At 42.9% G+C, this 21,423-nt stretch overlaps 1 protein-coding gene across 1 annotated transcript in view; it reads right to left on the reverse strand.

Annotated features, from left to right (window-relative positions):
• The window catches only part of SPATA13 (spermatogenesis associated 13), a 158,136-nt gene that overhangs the window by 38,100 nt on the left and 98,613 nt on the right, over positions 1 to 21,423 (reverse strand). Inside the window, exons 3-4 of the mRNA XM_059684002.1 lie at positions 20,686 to 21,051; positions 18,820 to 18,964 (exon numbers count right to left, since the gene is read on the reverse strand). Of these exons, the coding sequence (XP_059539985.1) occupies positions 18,820 to 18,964; positions 20,686 to 21,051 (511 nt within the window). The remainder of the gene's footprint in view (positions 1 to 18,819; positions 18,965 to 20,685; positions 21,052 to 21,423) is intronic.

A 21,423-nucleotide genomic window follows, 5' to 3' on the forward strand; every position in this document is an offset into this window, starting at 1 on the left:
AAAAGATCACTTGGCCACATTTCCTTAGTCTCACCCCAACAGTTTGTTTGCTTACTTTCACTTTTCACTGGCAGCTGGTACAGGAGAACAGCTTTGTCTCCCAAGGACTTTTTCTAAATCCAGAGATGGGATCAGGGCACTAGAGGAAGAGCCTTTGGATTTTAAGATCTTAAAACGAAGGCATTCACTAAATAAATGTACTTCACAGTACACTCAAAACAAAGATACAAAGTGGAAAAGTAAATACACAAACACTGTATTTAAATGAGGTAACTTCTCAAAGGATGTTGAACCAACAACCCTTCTAAGATATTTTTGGAAGAAGCTACAAAGATTTGACTTTGAGCTTTTAAAAAACTTTTTAGTGATGAGAGCCAATAAGAAAACTGCAACAAAATTTGTAATCAGAGTTGAAGTCTTAAACCCCTCCCCCTCCAACATATGCACTAATCTCTTCTCCTTGGATAAGATACCAACCACTCTACTACCCGGATAGGACTGGGAAGTCACAATCATTGCTTATTGGCAACACTGAAAGAATTAAGCAAAGGCATTAATCCCAAAGGAGAGTGGAAAAATCCAAATTATATATTAATATCAAATATCTAGAAATCAGACAGGATAAAAATTGAAAACAAATAGATGTTATGATCATTTTCATTCTATAGATAAAGAAATTTTCAGCAAAGTGGCCCTAAGACTTATATATGTTTACATACATACATATGGAAAGAAATACCCTAAAACTGTCAGGGAGTTAAGTTAGTAATGGTGCCTCAAACACAAACCACTGGACCTATCTCTCCAGGACTGCTTCTTGAGATTGACTAGGTAGTCATTAAAATTCCATTTAGCTCCGAATTTCTGTTATCATCTTATTTTAAGTACAATGTGGTATGGAATTTTTCATATGACCACTTTGCTACTTTATGTAGAAAGATCCCTAGCATTGGTTATCTGCTCATCAACCAGTTTCCCCACTGCCAAAGCTTCACACCAAAGTAGTAACCTCTCTGTGTGGTACAGAGGTGTCCTTAACCTATGACCAGCTTCGGAACTTTATGTCCCCACTAGGTTTGGTCACAGCCTCACTGCCAAGGGCTATAGGACAGGCACAGGTTAGCAGGAATAATCCTACTCTTTGGCATAGCACTACTGTCAATTTTAGAAAATGGGCTTAAGGATGGATATGACATCAGCCAAGAATCAAGGGTCTCCCTTACCCTTGGCTGGACTGAGCCCCAGTCCAAGTTCCCTTATATGTCACGACTACCCAGAATCAAGAGTTACATAGCAAGGGTTCGATGTACACTCATGTGCTGCCCCATGGCCAATATGGGGCTGGAATGGGGGATTACTTAACAGGACTTGGCTACAGTTATTCAGACCAAAGCTCCCTTGTTCATTAGCACAAATAATTGTGTATCCAGAGTGGATTAAAAACAAGCATTATTAATTTACAGGTCACAATTACATTATTTTCCAGAAAAAAATATAACACAGACATAACATACAACATTTTCTAGCACACATTGATGTTCAACTGCACCCAGTTTCAGAATACTGCCTACTCATGTATGGGGAAGGCAGGCTCCACTTAAGTCTTTTTTTAAAAAATATATTATTTTTATTGATTTCAGACAGGAAAGGAGAGGGTGAGACAGAGAATCATTGATTGGCTGCCTCCTGCATCCCCCTTCTCTCCACGCCCCCCGCCCCCCAACACACACACACTGGGGATTGAGTCACAACCTGGGCATGTGCCCTGACAGGGAATTGAACCATGACCTCCTAGTTCATAGGTGGTTGCTCAACTACTGAGCCACACCAGCTGGGCAGGCTCCACTTATGTCTTACTGAAACCTCAGTCAGCAGCCAGGCGCCTTACCACAAGGGGAAGGCCCAATCACAGAGCACTCAGGAAATGGGGCAGGGTTACAAGGGCACGCTGGGTGAGGACCATGCAGTGTGCACTTGAAGCCAGAGGATGAATGTGTGCCTCTTTCTGTATCTTCAAAGATATTTCTTTCAACCTGGGGTTATGTGAACATGAACACAGAAAATAATGGAAAACTTGTTCTCATTGGCTTCAGTACATCCTCCCATCATTTTGACACCTTCCCATGCCCCAACCACCCTAAAAATGATTCCAGAAAAGATAGTATTCCTGGGCACTGACTAGAACTTTTAGGTAAGTTCAAAAGCAAATATAAAGTCATCTTTTAAAAGACAGGTGCCGCCGTAATTATAGGACCACTGCTTTTCCTGCTCTCTGGGAGCACACGTGGCCGTCATCCTCAAGGCCTAGAACGCAGTTCACCTTGCCTGTATCTATTTGTCTTTGGGTCCTTAGGACTGAGCATGTTTCAAACATAACAAGAACAAAATGAGTATTAGATGAGTTTCACTTTCTTTGTTTTAATAAAAGGCAATTGTTAAGGTGTGATCTTTGTAAAAATGAGATATAACTGACATATAACTTTAGTTTCAGGAAGGCATCTTCTTTAAACCTGCCAAACAAGTATACTTTTTGCAGATAGGTGGAATAATTTTGTGGTTTGTGACAGAAAAGCACAGCACCTCGACAGTGGAAACCAATCTAGGCTTTCGAGCCAGTCTGACCTGGTTGGGACGCCAGCTACACTACTGTGACTTAAATCTTGCTTAGCAGAGAGAAGAAAATTACTGCACATTTTTAAGTCTTGGATCCCTTGTTTGTAAAACAAGTAAAATGTACAGAGTACGGGCACTTGGTGGCTGTTTGCCAGTTGTTTAGATCTCTTGCTCTCCTTTCCCTGACTTTTAAAATCCAATTTCTGGAATGTAGTATTAGACGCATGATATTTTGAAGACTCTACTAGTTTAGAAAGATTAGAACAAATACAACTTTTAGAACTGAGAATGTGTTAACTGTAAGAAGATAATAATGTCAAGAGTTTGCTGGAAAATGCTCAATACTTTATTTGTTATACTTGTTTCTATATACAGAACCCTTTCTAATTTCTAAATTCCTGACTATGGGATCCACACTCATCTCAACAGCACAGACAGAAGGGAGTGATTTTAATGTGCAGTGTTAGCAGTTAGGAAAACATTTTTACCAAAGTACCTGCCTAAAGATAAGCTAACTGAATTATCTTGTTTTACAAATAAATACAGCCGACGACGCCAATGCTTCTTGGTAATGGAGTATAAAGGGACATGGGAAAGGGAGAAGAGAACTAGGCCAGACCCACGACATCCAAACCTGACAATCAAAGAGTTATGTCACCAATACTTCAACCGGCTTTCCCAAGAATTCTGTTACTATCACTTGCAACAGGTGATAAAGGTGTAAGATCTGATTTCCTATTTTCTCTGATTCATTACTGAAAGAAAACTTTTGGAAATCAAATGCAGAGCCCTGGCTGGTGTTTCTAAGTGGTTAGGGCATCATCAGCCCACACACCAAAGGTTGCAGGTTTAATCCCCGGCCACGGTCAGGGCACATGAAGGAGGCAACAATTGATGTGTCTCTCTCTCCCTCTTTCTCTATCTATCTTTCTACCTCCCTTCCTCCTTTCCACTCTCTCTGGAAAAAATATCCTTGGGTAAAGATGAACAAAAAAAGAAAGAAAATCTAATGCAGAAAAAGATAATCTAAGCATAAGAGATCAGACAAGAAGGTTTTATGGTGTGTTTAAAATAATTTCAAAAACATTTTGAGTCAAGAGAATCAACAGAAAAGATTCAGTTGAAAATCCCCCCCCACCTCCCTAATAACCTCAGTGTATGCATTTTAAATCTGTTTAACCTATATTGGGATAATAACAAAATAACAGATTATTGTTCTATATATACTCCTGGTGCTCTATGGCTTTTTACTCATTAGATTAAGTGACTCAGCTATGGTTAAAGTGGTTAGTGCAGTTAAATAAGTAACTCAGAACTCTGGCTGTAAACATGCTCACTGCTCACCACTGCCCTTGCTCCCTGTGTAATTAATGCTTCCCTTTAGTTCTTTGTAGTAATTGCAGCTAATATTTACTGCACGCTTACTGTGTACCAGGTCATTCTCACTTATCTGTGGGTGTATAACATAATATCTTCTAGGACAAAAGAGGACATTGAGACTTTCAGGTTAAGTAACTTACCCAAGATTACAGAGCTAGTCAGGAGAAGATTAGGATTCAACTGTGTTTTTTTGACCCAAAGGTCTGCTAATAACAAAATTAACTTTCTTAACAATAATTGCAATAGAACAATGCCAGAATCATTGTATGAGTCCCCTTCCTTGTCTAATTCATTAGGTCTAGCAATCAAGTATTCTTAACATATTATTCTATTAAACATACTGAGGGGAAAAAAACAGAAATATGTTCTGAACTGTTTTTAACTGAACTATTGGTAAATTTGTTGTTTCTAACAAATTAGAAGTAGGATCAACAACAAAAAATACTAAGGTAAAGGAGAAAAACTGGGGGTGGGGGTTTGGGGGGAATGATTTACCGGGGAACTTATATCACATATATGCATAGCCCATGGACAAAGACAATGGAGTGGTGTAGGCCTAGGAGGGGAGGGTGCAGGGTGGAGGGGGTAAATGGGGGGAAAAAATCAACCATTCTTTTCTTAGGGTTGTGTTACTATCCAAAGAACATCTAGTGAGGACAGTACTGCTAATGCCTAAAAAAAAAAAAAAAAAATCAAATCAAACAAAGGGGACATCTGTAATACTTTCAACAATGACGATAAATTAAACAAAAATGGGGGAAAAAACCCTTTCTTTGTTTTGAAGTAAAATCTAAACCTAAAGTGTTTTTAATAACTTTATTAATTTTGTTGCAAGACTTTCCAAAAAATGTGCTCCAGTAATTTCTTATAATTCAATTTACTTAATTTTTAAAAATCAAAGTTGAAATGGCATAAACACTTAGGATTAAATTCCCCCCACTTCCTAAATGTTGGGATATTACATCATCAAGGAATAGAACTTTCTGATGTATACGTAACATTACTGCTTCTTTCAAATATATTTAGTAAAGGCCCAGCTGGTGTAGCTCAGTGGCTGAGCATCAACCCATGAACCAAGAGGTCATGGTTTGATTCCAGGTCAGGGCACATGCCCGGGTTGTGGGCTCGATCCTTAACTAAGTAGGGGACATGTAGAGACAGCTGATCAATGATTCTCTCTCATCATTGATGTTTCTCTCTCTCTCTCCCTCTCCCTTCCGCTTTCTGAAATCAATAAAAACATATTAAAAATATTTAGTAAAATTAACACACAATCATTTTGAGCTTTCAGATATAGTAAAATAAACCCAAAATAATTTTTTTAATATTCCAACCAAAAATATCATTTTTATTTAGTTCTAGATTTTATGGGAAATTTTCAGCTATAAAAGTCAGAAAAACAACACAGCTAAACAAAATAGACACCTCTATACTAAACTTACTGTCCCAACTTCCCCTATGATCGTGCAGCCACCCTCTCGTTGCATGCAGGTTCTGCCCTCCTGGTCAACTGCAACTGCTTTGGTCAAGATCAGCACACTCCTGGCTGCTAAATCCAATGGTATTTTTCAAGCAGTAAGTATATAACTTGACTTTGTCACATCTGACATTATCAACCATTCTCTCTGTGAAGCCTGGCTTCCTCTGACATCTGGGACACTACTTACCTGGCCTGGCCATTCCTTCTCTATCTCTTTGTGGATTTCTTTTCCTTTAATGGTCCCCCAAAATTGTTGATCCTCTTCTCATCTTTTACATACACCCAGGATGGTAACATTCCTTCCTGGAGCTTTAAGAACAACCATCCATTTGCTGATGTCTCTTTACCTCTAGTCTGGGTCTCCCTCCTCAAGTTAGACTCTTATGATTAAGGGTGTGGTGATGACACCTCCATCTAGCTGTCCCACCTAGATTTTATTTAATTTTTAAAAATCAAATGTGAAATGGCATAAACACTTAGAATTAAATTCCCCCTACCTCCTCAATGTTGGGATACTACATCATCACTCCAATTTTACATGCTTGGAATGGGACTGAGTCCCCCTTTTGTGTACTCTTCTCCTATGCTTCCTAAAACTCAGGCATCTGGGTAGCAGCACCCAAAATATCTAGAAAATCAGCTCGACCTCCAAGTTTTCATTTCTCCAGGGCTCTTAGTTCATGTTCTTAGTTCAGGGCTCTCTCTCCTTGATTAAGCAACAGACTCCTCCTGTCTCCTGGAAATCTCACTCCACTTAAAACCCTCTGTGGTTCCTGGTTACCCCCAAGATAAAGTCTCCTTAACAGGAGGCCCTGAATGGGCAGTCTCCTTCTTACCTCTTTCAGTGGGATCTCTAGTCTAGACTCACCTCTCAACCTTTCAATCCTTCCCCTCATCTTCATCCTGCTTCAGCCACCTGCAGCAGAGGTGCAAACAGACTATCTACAACTCCTAAATCAGAAAAAATGACACATGCACTTGTGCCATTAACATTTTAACTTAAAAAATATAACGTGCAATTAATTCATCTTGGCTATCATACAGGACCAGAGCTCTTCATGTATGACCATCTAACTGGAATTCTGCCTTCTCTCTTGCGTAGGCCACACCCAGAATGTGTCAAGCATGAGTTCCAGTTCTAGCTTCTTTAAAATACAGCAGTAACCACAGACAGTGTGAAGCATTCTGAGTACAGATTCTTTGATTTTTCCAATTTATGAAACTCTCAGTTCTCATCTAATTTGACAGAAAATACTTTTTTTTAGCAACTCACTTTTATTGAATCTCTCCAAAGTGTTCAATTTAGTTTTCATAGACATGAGTCTCTTTTTAGTCTTATACTTGCATTTAATTTGTTAATATAGCTAATAAGCTCCGTAGTTATAATAAATACAACTGCCATAATCAGGTTTGGGGTCATGCCCTCACCACTGACTCTGGATAAGGATATAACTCCATCGACGAGAGCAGCAGCTGTGAGTAGCATACTGAAGCAAGCCCTTGGCTGGCCTGGCTTCAGTCTGCACAGGGAGGATGTCTTTAATCTGATAAGCATGTGGATGGGCTAAGACAGTTTCTGTTGGGCTATCCTACGCTCGGTTTCTCAAATGTGCTCTTCTTTCTATGGTTTCTGCCCTTTGCATACACTCTTCCCTTCAGCCTGGAATATATCCACCCTACCAACAAATGGAATCTAATTCCTATTCATCCTTCAAGTCTCGACAGGGAGGTCCAGGGAGTCTTGGGATCCTGCAGATCTGATTTGCCTGCCCTCTGTATACACTTCACTCCTGCACTGTCATAATGGCTTTACCTGTCTGTACATCAGACTGGAGATTCAAATGGGCACATGTATTATACAGCATCAAATATATTTGTTACATGGATCAGCACAGATGAGGTATCACCTACACCAAAGGCACATTAAAGGAAGGTTTCAGAATCCTGGGGGCATTTCCTGAAATACCACTGTTTATGTCCTAATGTCCTATATCATCTCCCAGTGGTAGGACTGACTTCATAATACAGTTGAATAAACTTGCTTTTAAAACCAAAACGAGGTTCCTAAGTGGGGGAAAGTAAATAAACACATACACAGGAAATACTTTTTATTTTTTTAAAATATATTTTTATTGATTTCAGAGAGGAAGGGAGAGGGAGAGAGAGATAGAAACATCAATGATGAAAGAGAATCATTGATCTGCTGCCTCCTGCACACCCCACACTGGGGACTGAGCCCACAACCCAGGCATGTGCCCTGACCGGAATCAAACCGTGACCTCCTTGTTCATACGTCACTGCTCAACCACTGACCTACACTGGCTGGAGAGGAAATATTTTCCATTTATGAAAAAGTTCATTTCAAAAGATAATCAAATTGAAAGGGAAGTTGTAGACATGGAAAAATGTCACTTCTGAGTTGCACTTTGAAACTACTGGGCTTTAAAGACTATCTTAGACACTTTTTCTCCCCCTTCTATAGACAAACCAACCTTAAATCTGTACCTGTGAAAGCAAGTAAGGTCTGTGCCATCGTGGGGGTGGCACTCTGGGGACAGCAGATGCTGTGGCTCAGTGCACACAGCCCTGTGGACTGAGGCCACCTCACACCAGCTGGAGAGATGTCCCCAGGCTGGCCGCGAGGGACACAGATGGCAGCTGCGCTTGCCTCGGTTTAAGAAGGGCCCGCCTAAGATCCACAGAGGCTGCCCCACCCCGACATTTCTGCTGGGTACTTTCAGGTCACTGGTTCAGCAAGGAAGCTCCCCGTGCTCCCACGGTTCATCTGGCCAATCGCCTGCTAGGCAAACCTCCGAGGGGACGCTCCTAGGAGGAGAGGTCACAGACAGGGCCGATCAAGCTTTAAGATACTGGGCAGAAGCCAATGCCTACAGGCAAATTGCAGATGTTTACCAAAATTATAGCTAGACTGTAATGGCCAAATGGGTCCATTCCAAAAGCTTATAACTGAGCAAACAAGGATATGCTCTAGCTCTCATCTCCTGGCCCGGATGGATACATACAGCAATGTTAACTATGGGGAAGCCATGGGTTTTTCAGTGGTGGACACTTACCAGCACCCTTTTCCGTTAAATGTTTCTCTAAAAAACAGTCCCAAATTTGTTCTTGTGGCAAAGAAAACTTGCAGTAGGTTGGATTTCTTGTCACTAAGTAATTTATTTTGGAAATGTCTAAGGTATCTTAGTTCCAATATGTCTCTCTCACTTTGTATTCTAAGTGGTAGACCCTGGTTAGATCAGTGACCAATTTGAGTGCAGTTCTGTAATTTTTTTCACTTGTTTTCTTATTGACAGCAGAACCAGAGCTTTTAAAACCTCAGAGTCAGTTTTCAAAATAGTTCCTCCATCACCAATCATTGGCCAGCTCCCTATATACTTTCCATATAGACTGGCAAGCATATCCTTTGGGTCATTCTATCCTTTGTAGATCAAGATGTGCCTTTAAGGACTGGATTTTTGTTGTTGTTGTTGTTTCCTAATGAAAAATGTAGATTGAGAATCTTATAATCTCTTTGTTAGCACTTAAATAATTACATAATTCTGCTGAAAACTAAGTGATCCTGGCCCAGGTCACTAGCGGGCTGGACTGGCTTAATTTGATTCCCTTTCCTAGCTTGTAAAAAGTGATTGCCAGTTATAAAAATATTCATGGGGATGTAAAGTACAGCATAAGGAATATAGTCAACAGTATTGTAATAACTATGTATGCTGTCAGGTGAGTACTAGACTTATTGGGGTGATCACTTCGTAAGTTATATAGTTGTCTAATCACTATATTGTACACCTGAAACTATTATAGTATTGAATGTCAACTATAATTGAATAATTTAAAAAATTTAAAAAGTGACTATAGTCATAAGAAATTAAAAAGTAGAAATTTTAAAAACCGAATCATGCAATAATTTAGAAATATTTTTAAAAGCCATAAAGAATCTATGCCAACTTGTCATGTTTGTATCTCCTCAAAAAAGCATTTTCTGTTTTTATATTTAGTTATTATTGTACCTAATCTTGCTGTTTTCTCTCCTCTGTTGTCTGGCATTATTATAAAAATACTCAAATATAGTACTTCATGGTTAACTAAAGGCCTTTAAAAATGTAACAAATGATCATTTTTAAATGGCATACCTTACTCTACTGACTTCAATGTCATGCTTTAGTCCTTTGCTTATGACCCATAAAGATTCCACTCAAGAGTAAGACCTAAGGAAACTGGTTGTTCTCCTTTCTGGGAGACAATTCAGATGATCACTTGGTTTATATCACATGTACAAACTAATATGAACTCAATGGGCAGGATGAGTAGAAAGAGAAGGATGAACACGTAAGAATGAGAATTTTGAAATGTGGTCAAATTTGACTTCTGATCAAAATAGACTAGTTGAGGGAGGAACCCAAAGTAAGTATGGGAAAATTAGGAGCATAGGTAGGCTGTGACAGAGTAAGTTGCCTTGGATGTAAGAGAAAAGCTTTAGAGAAGAAGAAAGCAAAGGCAATTCCATAAGAGAAAGTTATCAGTTAGACATGCTTGCTAAGACCCAGGGCACAAATACCATCACCAATAAAGCAGTAGGGTTTCTATATGCTGACAGGCTGCTATGCATGAACTTGAGCAGGCTACCATCCATGAACTTGATGAAAACACTTATGTAAGTGGCCAACGGGATTCATGATCTCGATTCTATTATTTCAATACCAACCCATGCAGTCGATAACCATTACTGAGCACACTTCATGGGACCTCTCTTTACAGCCCATAGGGGCCAGTTAGGCGATATAGTAAATATACTAATTAGACAAACACTCTAAATAAAGCAAGAGAGAAATAACAAGTGCCAGAAAAGATCCCAGTGCAGTGCTGCAAAGTTCTGAGATAAGACAGCTCACTTTCACCTAAAAGAAGTAGGTCGGACTTCATTTCTTAAAAGAAATTAAATTGCTACTATTCACATTTCTACATTTTGAGAAAAATATAGTTGTGTACATTTTCTGATTTGGAGATTTTTGAGAGCACTTGACCAGGGAGGAGGAAACATACTTTCATTATTTTTAAATGCCTTTACTATGAAACATTTCAAACAAAAAACAGAAATAGAGAAATTATATAATGAACCTATAATTACCAATATTTTACCAGCTTTTCCCAACTATTTCCTAACTATTTTTTGGAGCATTTTAAAGCATATTTCACATATATCATTTCATACAAAAATATTTATTATGCACCTATAACAAATAAGGACTTAAAATGTTACACTATCCCAACTAACAAAGTCAACAATTCCTTCACTGAGTACTGAGTTCATGTAAAAATTTCCCCACTTAGCCCTAACTGGTTTGGCTCAGTGAATAGAGCATCGGCTTACAGACTGAAGGGTCCCAAGTTCGATTACGGTTAAGGGCACATGCTTGGGTTTGGGGTTCGATCCCCAGTAGGGGGCGTGCAGGAGGCAGCCAATCAATGATTCTCTATCATCATTGATGTTTTAATCTCTCTCTCCCCCTCCCTTCAACTCTGAAATCAATAAAAAAATATATTAACACGTTAAGTGCCAGGCCTGTTTTGTCTTCCTTTCTGTTTCAGTCACCGGTGACTGACATGGCACTTAATGTGATAAAAAAAAAAAAAATTCCCACTTGTATTAAATGATCTTTTTACAGCTGATTTGTTATCAAAATCCAAATAAGGTTTGGATTTACCAAACATAATTTAGATTAAACCACATTTGTCCATTTGGGTGGCATCTACTAGAGGTTTTGCATTCACCACATGGACTCATGAAGCACCACCACTCATTTCGGCATTTCAATGGGATGTAAACCTGGACCCACTCTAAGGCAGCCGACGGGCCAGCTGCTGGCATTTGGACAGGGAAGAGTGCAGAGCCCGGGAGAAGGAAAAGCTGGAGCTGGTCTACCGTGTACTCCCCCTCCCCCTGGCTTTACCTCCCAGATGATGGAAGTGGCAGCAATTTATATAAGCAATGTACTGCTCATCTCTCTAGGCAAGGGAAGCCAGTGAGAGGTGCTTCTGTTGCAATGAGGTCGAGGACCTCCATGGGTGGAGCATCCGTCACAGGAAAAGTGGACACAGTTTCAGTACTGGGCAGCAGTGCCAGCTCCTTCACTGGATGGTCTGACCCATGTGACCTTGGCTGTGCTTAACTTATCACAGGGTACCTAGGAACAAAACTGGTAAGTGACTTCACTAAGGTATTACTTGATTCTTGTAGTAGGACATCTCCAAATCTGGTGAGGGGAAGTCTGACACAAACCACCATCGTAGAGAATCAAGGGCCCTCACGCAGCTCCCAGATCTAAGTCGGTTCCCAGACTTATGTCTCCTTGGGGTAGTTGCACTATTCCAACTTTCTTCTAGCCCTCCCCAAAGGGATCTTCCACCCTTTACCTGGTAACTGCCCCCCAGGAGAGGGAACTCCCACTAGCGAAATCTAAGCAATGCTCTTCCTGATGCTTTCTGATGGGAAGGAGAGATGGACTCACAAGGGATTTAGCTTGTGTGGATTCATGGGTAGGAGCAAATGGCTTAGAGGAATTTGGAAAGAACAAAATGGTAATGGACTGGTTTGGGAAGGAGTGTGATTAGATATATTAGAATACACTCAAAACATGAGAAAATGTCATCTATGCAAATGCCCAATTGTGTCCCATGTGAATTCTATTGCAAAAGAGGCTGTTGAATAATTGTGTGGACATTATGTCCCACTTTGTAAATGTTAATCCTTGTTCCTAGTCATTTTCATGCTCACTCAGTGGGTTTAAAAAAATGGCCAAAGTGGCAGAAATGGATGCCAAGCCTGGGCTAACCACCACAGGGTGCCCCTCAACCAAGTTAATGATATGGTTCCTTGAAAGAACCAGACATCTGCTTGTGGAAAGTTGATTACAATGGACCCTTTTCATAACAGAGGAGTAGATGATTTGTCCTTACAGGAAACGGCACTTATTCTAGATTTGGATGCATTTCCCTCACCTGTTAGACCCCTACTGGGATCTTGCCAAGGCCTCATACACTATTATGGCATCTCACAGAACACTGCTTCCACCCGAGGACTCCCCAGTGAGAGGAGTGCCCACGAGTGTCACTAGCTTTCTTGTTTATGACACCCAGAAGCATGGAATCATATCAAACTGAATAATGGTGTTATTAAACCCAAGTTATGGAGGCAGCCTGGGGACATGTCTTGAAGTTGGGTGGAGTGAGTGCTTGACACAGAGATGCTCTCCTGTAGCCAGAACATATGGGTCCAGAAACAAAGTGTAAACACAGGGTTTGTTTCTTATGGTTATTTAATAATACAATTGCAAAGTATTTTATTCCCATCCACTAACTCTTCTCTGTCAAAACTGAATTTATTTTCCCAAGGGAGAAGTCCGTCCACCAGAATTCACAGCCTCGGCCCTATTGAATTGGGTCCTACGCGCTAGAAAAAGGAGCACCCAAGAAGACATGATGTCTTTGTGGTCACTGCCACCATTGTTTCTCAGTGGGATTAAGGATAGCCTTCAAATCAGTCTCCCTTCTTCTGCCTTGTCTACCCCAAGCTGTCCTTCCTCTCTAACGTGTCCGTCAGAGCATGTCATTTCCCTGCTAGCAATGGCTTCCCATTTTACTTAGAAGAACCCCAACTCCGAGGGACCCGCAATGCCCTTTGTATGTATCCATAGACAACTTCCCGACTGCAATGTCCTCCTCTCCTGTCCTTGTTACCTGTGCTCCAGCCACACTGGCCTTGTCACTGACCATTAGACACATCAAATTCCTGCCTGTCTTTGGGCATCAGACATTCCTTCCACTGGGACCTCTCCTCCCTCAGACCTTTACCTCCTGCTCACCTTTTAAATCTGCATTCAATGTCATTTCCTTAGAGAATTAGGTTGCCCTCTGTCGCCCTATTCCTACTCACTCTCCACATCACCCACATTCATCTTTTCCAGAGCAATCATTAGCGCCTGAGATAATCCTATTGATTGACTTACTGAATCTGTTTAAAAGACTACCTTCTTGCGATGCTTTATTCTCTGCTGGATTCCAAATGTTAAAAAGAGTACCTGGCTCACAGTTGGTGCTCCACACATTTTTGTGGACTGATTGATTTTTGATTAAATAAGAGAGGGGGGAAAAGGAGACTATGGCAGCTCTAAGCAAGCAGGACCACTAACAGCTCAGACACCTAAGGAGTAAAAGGTTTGGACCACTTCAGCTGGCAAAGAACAGTACCAGGTAAAGTGTGAGAGGTATACACAAGGGAAAGTCGGTAAGCATAGTCAAAAGTGGCACATGTGGCCTTGCAACCCAGGCAAGAGAGAAATTTCCTTCTGTGGTACTATGTATGTCTACACACTATTTATTTATTCTCTATTTCCTTATCTCCCCTACCTCTTTCCGTTATAAGGGTGTGTTGCTTAAACTGATTTCTGGGTACAAAAATTAAAAAGGCATTGAAGCCTGACTGGTGTGGCTCAGCTGTTGAGTGTTGGCCCGGGAACCAAGAGGTTGCTGGTTCAATCTCCAGTCAGGGCACATGCACAGTTTTGGGCTCAATCCCAAATAGGGGGCATGCAGGAGGCAGTCAACTGATGATGCTCCTCTCTCATCAATGTTTCTATCTCTCTATCCCGCTCCCTTCCTCTCTCTCTAAAAAATCAATAAAAAAATATTTTTAGCCGAAACCGGTTTGGCTCAGTGGCTAGAGCGTCGGCCTGCGGACTGAAAGGTCCCAGGTTCGATTCCGGTCAAGGGCATGTACCTGGGTTGCGGGCACATCCCCAGTAGGAGATGTGCAGGAGGCGACTGATCGATGTTTCTCTCTCATTGATGTTTCTAACTCTCTATCTCTCTCCCTTCCTCTCTGTAAAAAATCAATAAAATATATTTTAAAAAAATATATTTTTAAAAAAGGCATTGCAACAGAAGTGGAGAAGGAGTGGATATTAGGCAGTCACAGACTCGGAGGTGTCTGCAGTAACTGATGAGCCTTTGGGCTGTCTCCCTAGAGAGAAGAAGGTTTTTAATTATACAGGGAGTGAGTGCATTGTGTTAGAATAATGCTCTTTTAAAAATGAACACTCTCTACCCTGCTTTATTTTTCTTTATAGTACTACCTGCTGTGTCATACAGTTGTTGGTTAATCTATTACCCCCTCACTAGAATGTAAGTGGGTCTTTGTTTTGTTCACTGCTCTCAGGTGGCACATGGTACACACTCAATAGTTACGTAGGAATGAACAAATGGAGAAGCAGTCCTGAATCTGTTTCTATTTCTACCACCTGGATTTTCTTTGGGGGAATGACCTCCATTCCATTCCACTGCGTTCCACCTTAGTAGACAGGGTCTTCACGCACCTGCCTCCTACTATGAAAGGCAAGGGGGTCCCTGGAGGCACCCATCTTCTTACTGCTCCAGTGCCACCAGGTGGTGGACACATCCCTAAGCTTTCAGTGCTGATCCTCTATTTGGGGACTTTGACTCTTGACTGAGTGACAGGAGGACAGAAGGAGTGGTTGACCTTCCCTCTTTCCCAGGGGTAGCACTATGGCCAGTACTGTGTTACAGGACTTCCTTGGCTCCTTCCCTGTGATTCTTTGGTTCCCAGAAGCAACCCTGACTATGTCATCTGTTTCCTCAATTGGTTCTCTAACCACTCTATTAATTATGGGAAACCTGACACTCTTCTGCTAAATTGTCTTTTTGTTTAAGCTACCCATTTGCTGTCTCAACAAAATAACACGAAAATCAAAACAAAACACTTAGAGAAAGTAAAGAAATAAGCAGTCTGTATGTGTATAGGGTTGGAGGAGAAATCACCTACAGTCCTGCCATCTTTCTTAGAGGCGAGCAGATTCCGCACAGCCCTCAGAAGGAACCAACCCTGCCAACACCTTGATCTGACTTCCAGCCTCCAGAATGGAAACAATACATTTCTATTATTTGAGCTACTTTGTTATGGCAGCACTAGCTAACTAATACACATATCTTATTTTATTTCCAATTTTTCTCTCCCTTGGTTTTCCTAATTATGTTATACTAGAGGCCTGGTGCACGAAATTCATGCACGGGGGGGGGGGGGGGGTCCCCTCAGCCCAGCCTGCACCCTCTCAAATCCAGAAGCCCTCAGGTGATATCCGCCTGCTGGTTTAGGCCCGATCTCAGGGATCGGGCCTAAACCAGCAGTCGGACATCCCTTTCACAATCCTGGACCGCTGGCTCCTAATCGCTCACCTGCCTGCCTGCCTGGTTGTCCCCAACTGCCCCCCCTGCCGGCCAGGTCACCCCTTACTGCCCCCTCTGCCAGCCTGGTTGCCCCCAACTTCCCCCCTCTACCGGCCTGGTCACCCCCAACCGCCCCCCCACAGACCTAGTCAACCCCTCACTGCCCCCCCCGCCAGCCTAATCACCTCCAACTGCCCCCCCATGCCGGCCTGGTCACCCCCAACTGAACCCACCTCCACCGGCCTGGTTGCCCACAAACTGCATCCCCCCGCCAGCCTGGTTGCCCCTAACTGCCCCCCTCACTGTCCTGGTTGCCTCTTACTGCCCCCCCCTTCTGGTCTGGTCACCCCCAACTGCCCCCCTCTGCCCGACTGGTCGCCCCTAACTGCCCCCCTGCCCCCGCTGGCCTGGTTGCCCTCAACTGTCCCCCCCCCCCCCCCCCGCCGCTGGCCTGATTACCCCTCATGGCCCCCCTGCTGGCCTGGTTGCCCCTCACGGCCCCCCCCCCCCCCCACTGGCCTGGTCACCCCACGCAGCCTACTGTTCAGGCGTTTGGTCGTCTCTCACTAACCCCCCTGCTGGCCTGGTCATAGCCAGACATCTTGTGAGGACGTGAGGGTTAATTTGCACATTATCTCTTTATTATATAGGATACTGTTTTGAAATAGTAACCCACATGACTCCAAATCCATAGTCCACTGTAATGACACTGACATTGCAACTTTTTGCTATCACAAATAATATTGTGAAGAACATCTTCTGCATGTAGCTTTTTTTCTCCATTTGGATAACTTTCTCAAAATACATCACCAGAAGTCAATGACTTGTTCAGAGAATGTTTCACAGCCTGTGGCTAAAGTGCTCTGCCGAAGCATGACAATGAATTTACTGTGTTGCCAAGGGTAGATGGGAATGAGTTTTGAATCTTAAATGGAAAGAACGCTTAAAGGAAAGGAAAATTCTAGGCGAACCAGAGCCAAGGGAGTGTGAGAGCCTGGAGGATGGTGGGAACACTGAACGGTAAGCTTGGGAAAGAAAAGTGAGAGACACAGATGGAATGTCAGACTGGGGTGGCGGAGAAACCTGTCAACTCGGTTAAGGAACTAAGATGCTACGTCAATGATGATGGGGAAAGTCTGCAAGGAAATAACAAAGTAAGAGTTGATGCCCTAGCTGGTTTGGCTCAGTGGATAGTGCATAGGCCCTCAGACTGAAGGGTCCTGGGTTCGATTCCAGTCAAGGACACATACCTTGGTTGTAGGCTCATCCCCAGCCCTGGTAAAGGCACATGTGGGAAGCAACCATTTGATGTGTTTCTCTCACACTGATGTTTCTCTCTCTCTGTGTTTCTCCCATCCCTTCCACTCTCTCTACAAATCAATGGAAAAATATCCTTGGGTGAAAATTAACAACAACAAAAAAGAACTGAATATGAACAGTATCTCTGACTAGAGTGTATAAAAGCCCGGCCCAAGGAAGAGATGGGGGAGGGCAGCAGCTGAAGGTCAGGGTTAAGGGGCCTGAGAAGCAGGGGCTGCTGAGGACCAGACGAGTGACTACGGACATGGGGAGTAATGATTCCAAGGTGTTTGGCCTGCTCCCTTGAGAGAATGACAAAGGCATCAGTGACAGGAGGAGCCACAGGCTTGTTTCCCAGAAACAAGCTCTCTTGGACATCTGGGCTTGAGATGATCGCAGATTTCCTCAGCGTCCAGCTGCCATCTAATTTCCCTTTGCCTCTGCCTCTGCCTCTGTTTGATGAAGGAGTCTCGCCTCAATTCCTCCAATATATGTGGCACGAGTTAGAAACCATGCCAAGTTACTGCACAAGTCACCAATTCTCTGACCTCTTACATGCTAGCCCTCCCAGGACACCCTCTTCAACAGTTTCTGTGCCCTTCTTATTGCCCCGTCTAAAGCAAGAGGGAAAGAGAACAAGGATTCTACACCTCCTTGTTCTCTTTCCCTCCTCTCTCTGAAATTTAAGTGTTCTCCAAGTAACACCCTTAGCCTCTTCCAAGTCTTTTGAAAAAAACATTACTTAACTCTCCCTGCTTCTTACAGCTTCCATCATCAGCATCACGGGGAGCGTGCCCATGGCGGGCAGGCTAGCGGCAGCGCTGCAACCAGAGCCCGGGCCTAGGCTGTGGCTCCTGCCGCCCAGCTCACCACTGTCATGCCCACCACAAGACATTGATTTTTAAAAGTCAGACAGTAAACCTAGCAATTGAAGCTAATCATTAATAGTCTGGTGCATTTCTTTATATAGTCAGCATAGTTCAGTGGTTAAAGCATGGGCCTTGCTATTGAAAACTCTATTTGACTGGAGGTAAATCCCATTTCTGCCACTTCCTGGGTGAGTGACCCAGGGCAGCTTACCTATCTATACCTAGGCCTCTTTCTCTGTAAACAGGATAATGCAGTACCACCATGGCGCCGAGTTAAGAAGATCAAATATGTGAATACATCCAAGCAAGCACACAGGATGGTGTCTGCCATGTGGTAGGTTCTCAATAAAAGTCAGCTCTGACTCTGGCCCCGTGCCACCAGGACCATGCCACTATCCACCCAGCTGACTGGCATGGGCATAAATGTTAGTACAGGGAAAGATTGTCTTTTTTAGGAGTTTAAACATCTTCCCAAAACACGCGGTATTATTTCAAATTAACAAGTGGTAAGTGCTATGGTGGCATATTAACTACTGTATTAGATATCTTTTCTTTGGTGTTCAAAACAGTATTAGTGAATCTTAAATATCCAGAAAGAGCTTCAGGAAGGTTAAGGCGAGCCCCCGGAACTGCATTCTGGGCCAGCTGTCTACCTGCAGGAACACTGAGGCGCCCGGAAAGGAGCAAACTTCCCATACTTCGGGCCACCGCAATGCCGCAGAGCACCCCGGGCACGGCAGCTGATGACAAACCCGCTCCTCAGGTGAGCCTTCCCCACAGTGAGACAAACAACCGCCTGGCCCAGAGACAGGCGGCAAGGTCCACAGTGAACTGGACGCCGTGGTTTAACTGGAGAGTCAAAGCAAGGGTTCCACACCAGTTGCTGAAAGGGGAGACCCCAAACGGGGGGCCTGTGAGACTTACTATTGGATGCTCGCATCTGCCGCCGTCGTCCCACGCGGTCCAGCCCAATGGGGGTGCTCTGGGAAAATGTGAACGGCCGGAACCGGGCTGAAACCGCTTTGTAGGGTGGCACCTGGTGAGCTGGCACGGGCGGCCTGGCTGCTGGCTACAAAAGGAAAGCAAGAGGCTGTGAGAAGATGCCAGGAAGTGGCAGCTCTGCAAGCTCTTCACACACACAGCTGAGCTGCAAGGAGCTCAGCGTTCTCACCTCGAAGCTCCTCGCAGATGTGACATGGTTTCTCTGAAGCATGTGAAAAGCTTGCAGCTGCACTGAGGCTGAACTGCATATTCTGACATTTAAAATAATCAGTATCAACCCACTGGCTCTTACCTCACAGCATCATTTTTCATTTTATCTGTCAACAACACACCAACAGGCAACACTCAGTAAAAGCAAAATGTTAGCTAAGAAGAGGAAAAGCAAATTTAGGAAGTGGTGGCTTTCTCAGAGATACAGGTTAGGAAGATGTGTTCCCAGTAGCAGCCTTCAGAAGAAGCAAAATCAGTGCCAAAGACCATGGCCAGGGTGACCAATTGTGGCTCAGCTATTTACTCTGGTCTCCTAAGCATCCACGTGCAGGTACCAGCTAAGTATTTGTGGAATACAATTGTTGTTTACCTAAAATAACAAGACAACCAAGGTTTGTTTAAAAGAAGAGCTGGGTTTTCAAAAATTTGCCCTTGTCTATAGAATCATCTCTATGCCCTTTTGATTTTCCACATTAACAGTCCCTATAACTGCAACACAGGCCCAGCTGCCTGGTGCTTTCTTTAGCTTTTTCACCGAGTTCCCTAAATGAGCTTACCATGCAGAAAGTTATCTGACCACACTCCTTTTTGATGTTCTAAAGCGAAATAATTTTTAAGTGCTTTAGATTTTCCATATTCTGTGTACTTTGAATTAAGAGGTCACAGTTTGCTTTAGTTAAGAATTATTTCCCAGCATGCAGAGCATCTTAACACAGCAAAATGTTTGTGGTATTCTTCAACTTATTTTGTTTTTACCTTAAGAATTCAATTTAATTCAATTAAGCAAGAGGGTTTTGCATGCTCAATGTATAAACAAGGTGCTGTGCTGGGCTTTACAGGCAGAACATAAACAGAAAAGCTATACCAACATAGACTTTCCCTTTTAGGAGAATTTTATGGGTTATGATATTAGCCAGCAAATTTAAAGTATGAAATTGGGCACTTACTCATGTACTGTTTGGTGAACCCTGGGCCATGGCTGGGGTGTAGTCTTGCCAAATAACAGAAACTCCCCCTGACCAGGGCCTTTATTTAAATGCTTTGTATCCTCAAAGAGCCCTTTGAGTAACTGATAAATACTTGCTGAATTACTACATTATGCTAAGTGAATGAAATTAAGATTTTAATCTATTGTTAAAGCAATTGAAAAAGTGCAACTCAAAAGGAAGAAAATGGTAGAAAAAAATTATTTCCTTATCTTTTAAAAAAATCGACTTCTTTGTCCTCTTATCTTTACATGTTAACAATGGATGATGCTTTCTCTTTCAGGAAGCTCACTAAATACGCACTGCTATTTTCCCCTTGTACAAATCTCAGATGATTTGGAACAAACAGCAAACTACTTTCACACATCATTCAAGATCCCAGCAAAGACAGAAGATTAGTAAAACATCCAAATGTCAGATTATTAGTTCTAATATGTGCAGTTTGCGAAGTCCGGAAGAAAGGTTGTGAGCAGAGGACATCATCCGTGAGTCAGGAAAGAAAGGAAAGCAGCGTCCGGTTAGCTTGCAGGGGGAACACAGGCCAGGAAGCGGAGGGCTCTGCTGGCTTTGGTAGAAGCACACCAGGTCTTACTTGGGTTAGAAGAGTCTCTATTGCTTCTGTCTGGCGGTTCCCATAGAAGCTGACCCCGCCTATCACGGAGATGGGGCGCCTTCTCTGGCATCCTTTGGGGCAGCCCATGGCTACGTTCTGGTCTGCGGGGACCGTGGAGGCTATGCTCAGCTGGTGGTCACTGTCCACAATGTCCTCCTTCTGGGGGTCCACAGCAATTGAGTCTTCAGGAATAGACAAACTTCGGCAGGCAAACTGGCCATAGTCTGAGAGTGGCCGAGGCCGGGACCTCCTCCCAGAGCCCCATCGCCTCCTGGGGATCCTCTGAGCCTCCTTCCCATCTTCCTCCAGGGATGAGCCCCGCCTCCAGGATTCCTCAGTAACAACCTTTTCAAATTTGAACAAGTCAGGTGAGTGCCAATATCCAGGAAGGTAGTAAAAAGAACATGCTACACATTCCCCTCTACCGCCCCTTAGCTCCACCAGGAGGCTTTTTAGATTTACTTGTTTTTGTGTAACAAACATAACTGAAATGTGGATTAAAATAACCACGTCTGTCTTCAATTGTAAGTTGAATTAAAATGAATTTAAATAGTGATGCTTGGTGACTAGTGAGCCCTGATAAAAGATACTTAAAAAATCAGTACCATTAGGAGTTAATAAAAAGAACTTTTAAGTATGGTAGGGGTGTCACCCAAAATACACATACCAATAGCATAGGGGAAAGGCAGGTCTGCCAGTAGAAGAATGAATGTGCAA

The sequence above is a fragment of the Myotis daubentonii genome, chromosome 2, assembly GCF_963259705.1.
Source record: "Myotis daubentonii chromosome 2, mMyoDau2.1, whole genome shotgun sequence".
Classification (NCBI taxonomy): domain Eukaryota; kingdom Metazoa; phylum Chordata; class Mammalia; order Chiroptera; family Vespertilionidae; genus Myotis; species Myotis daubentonii.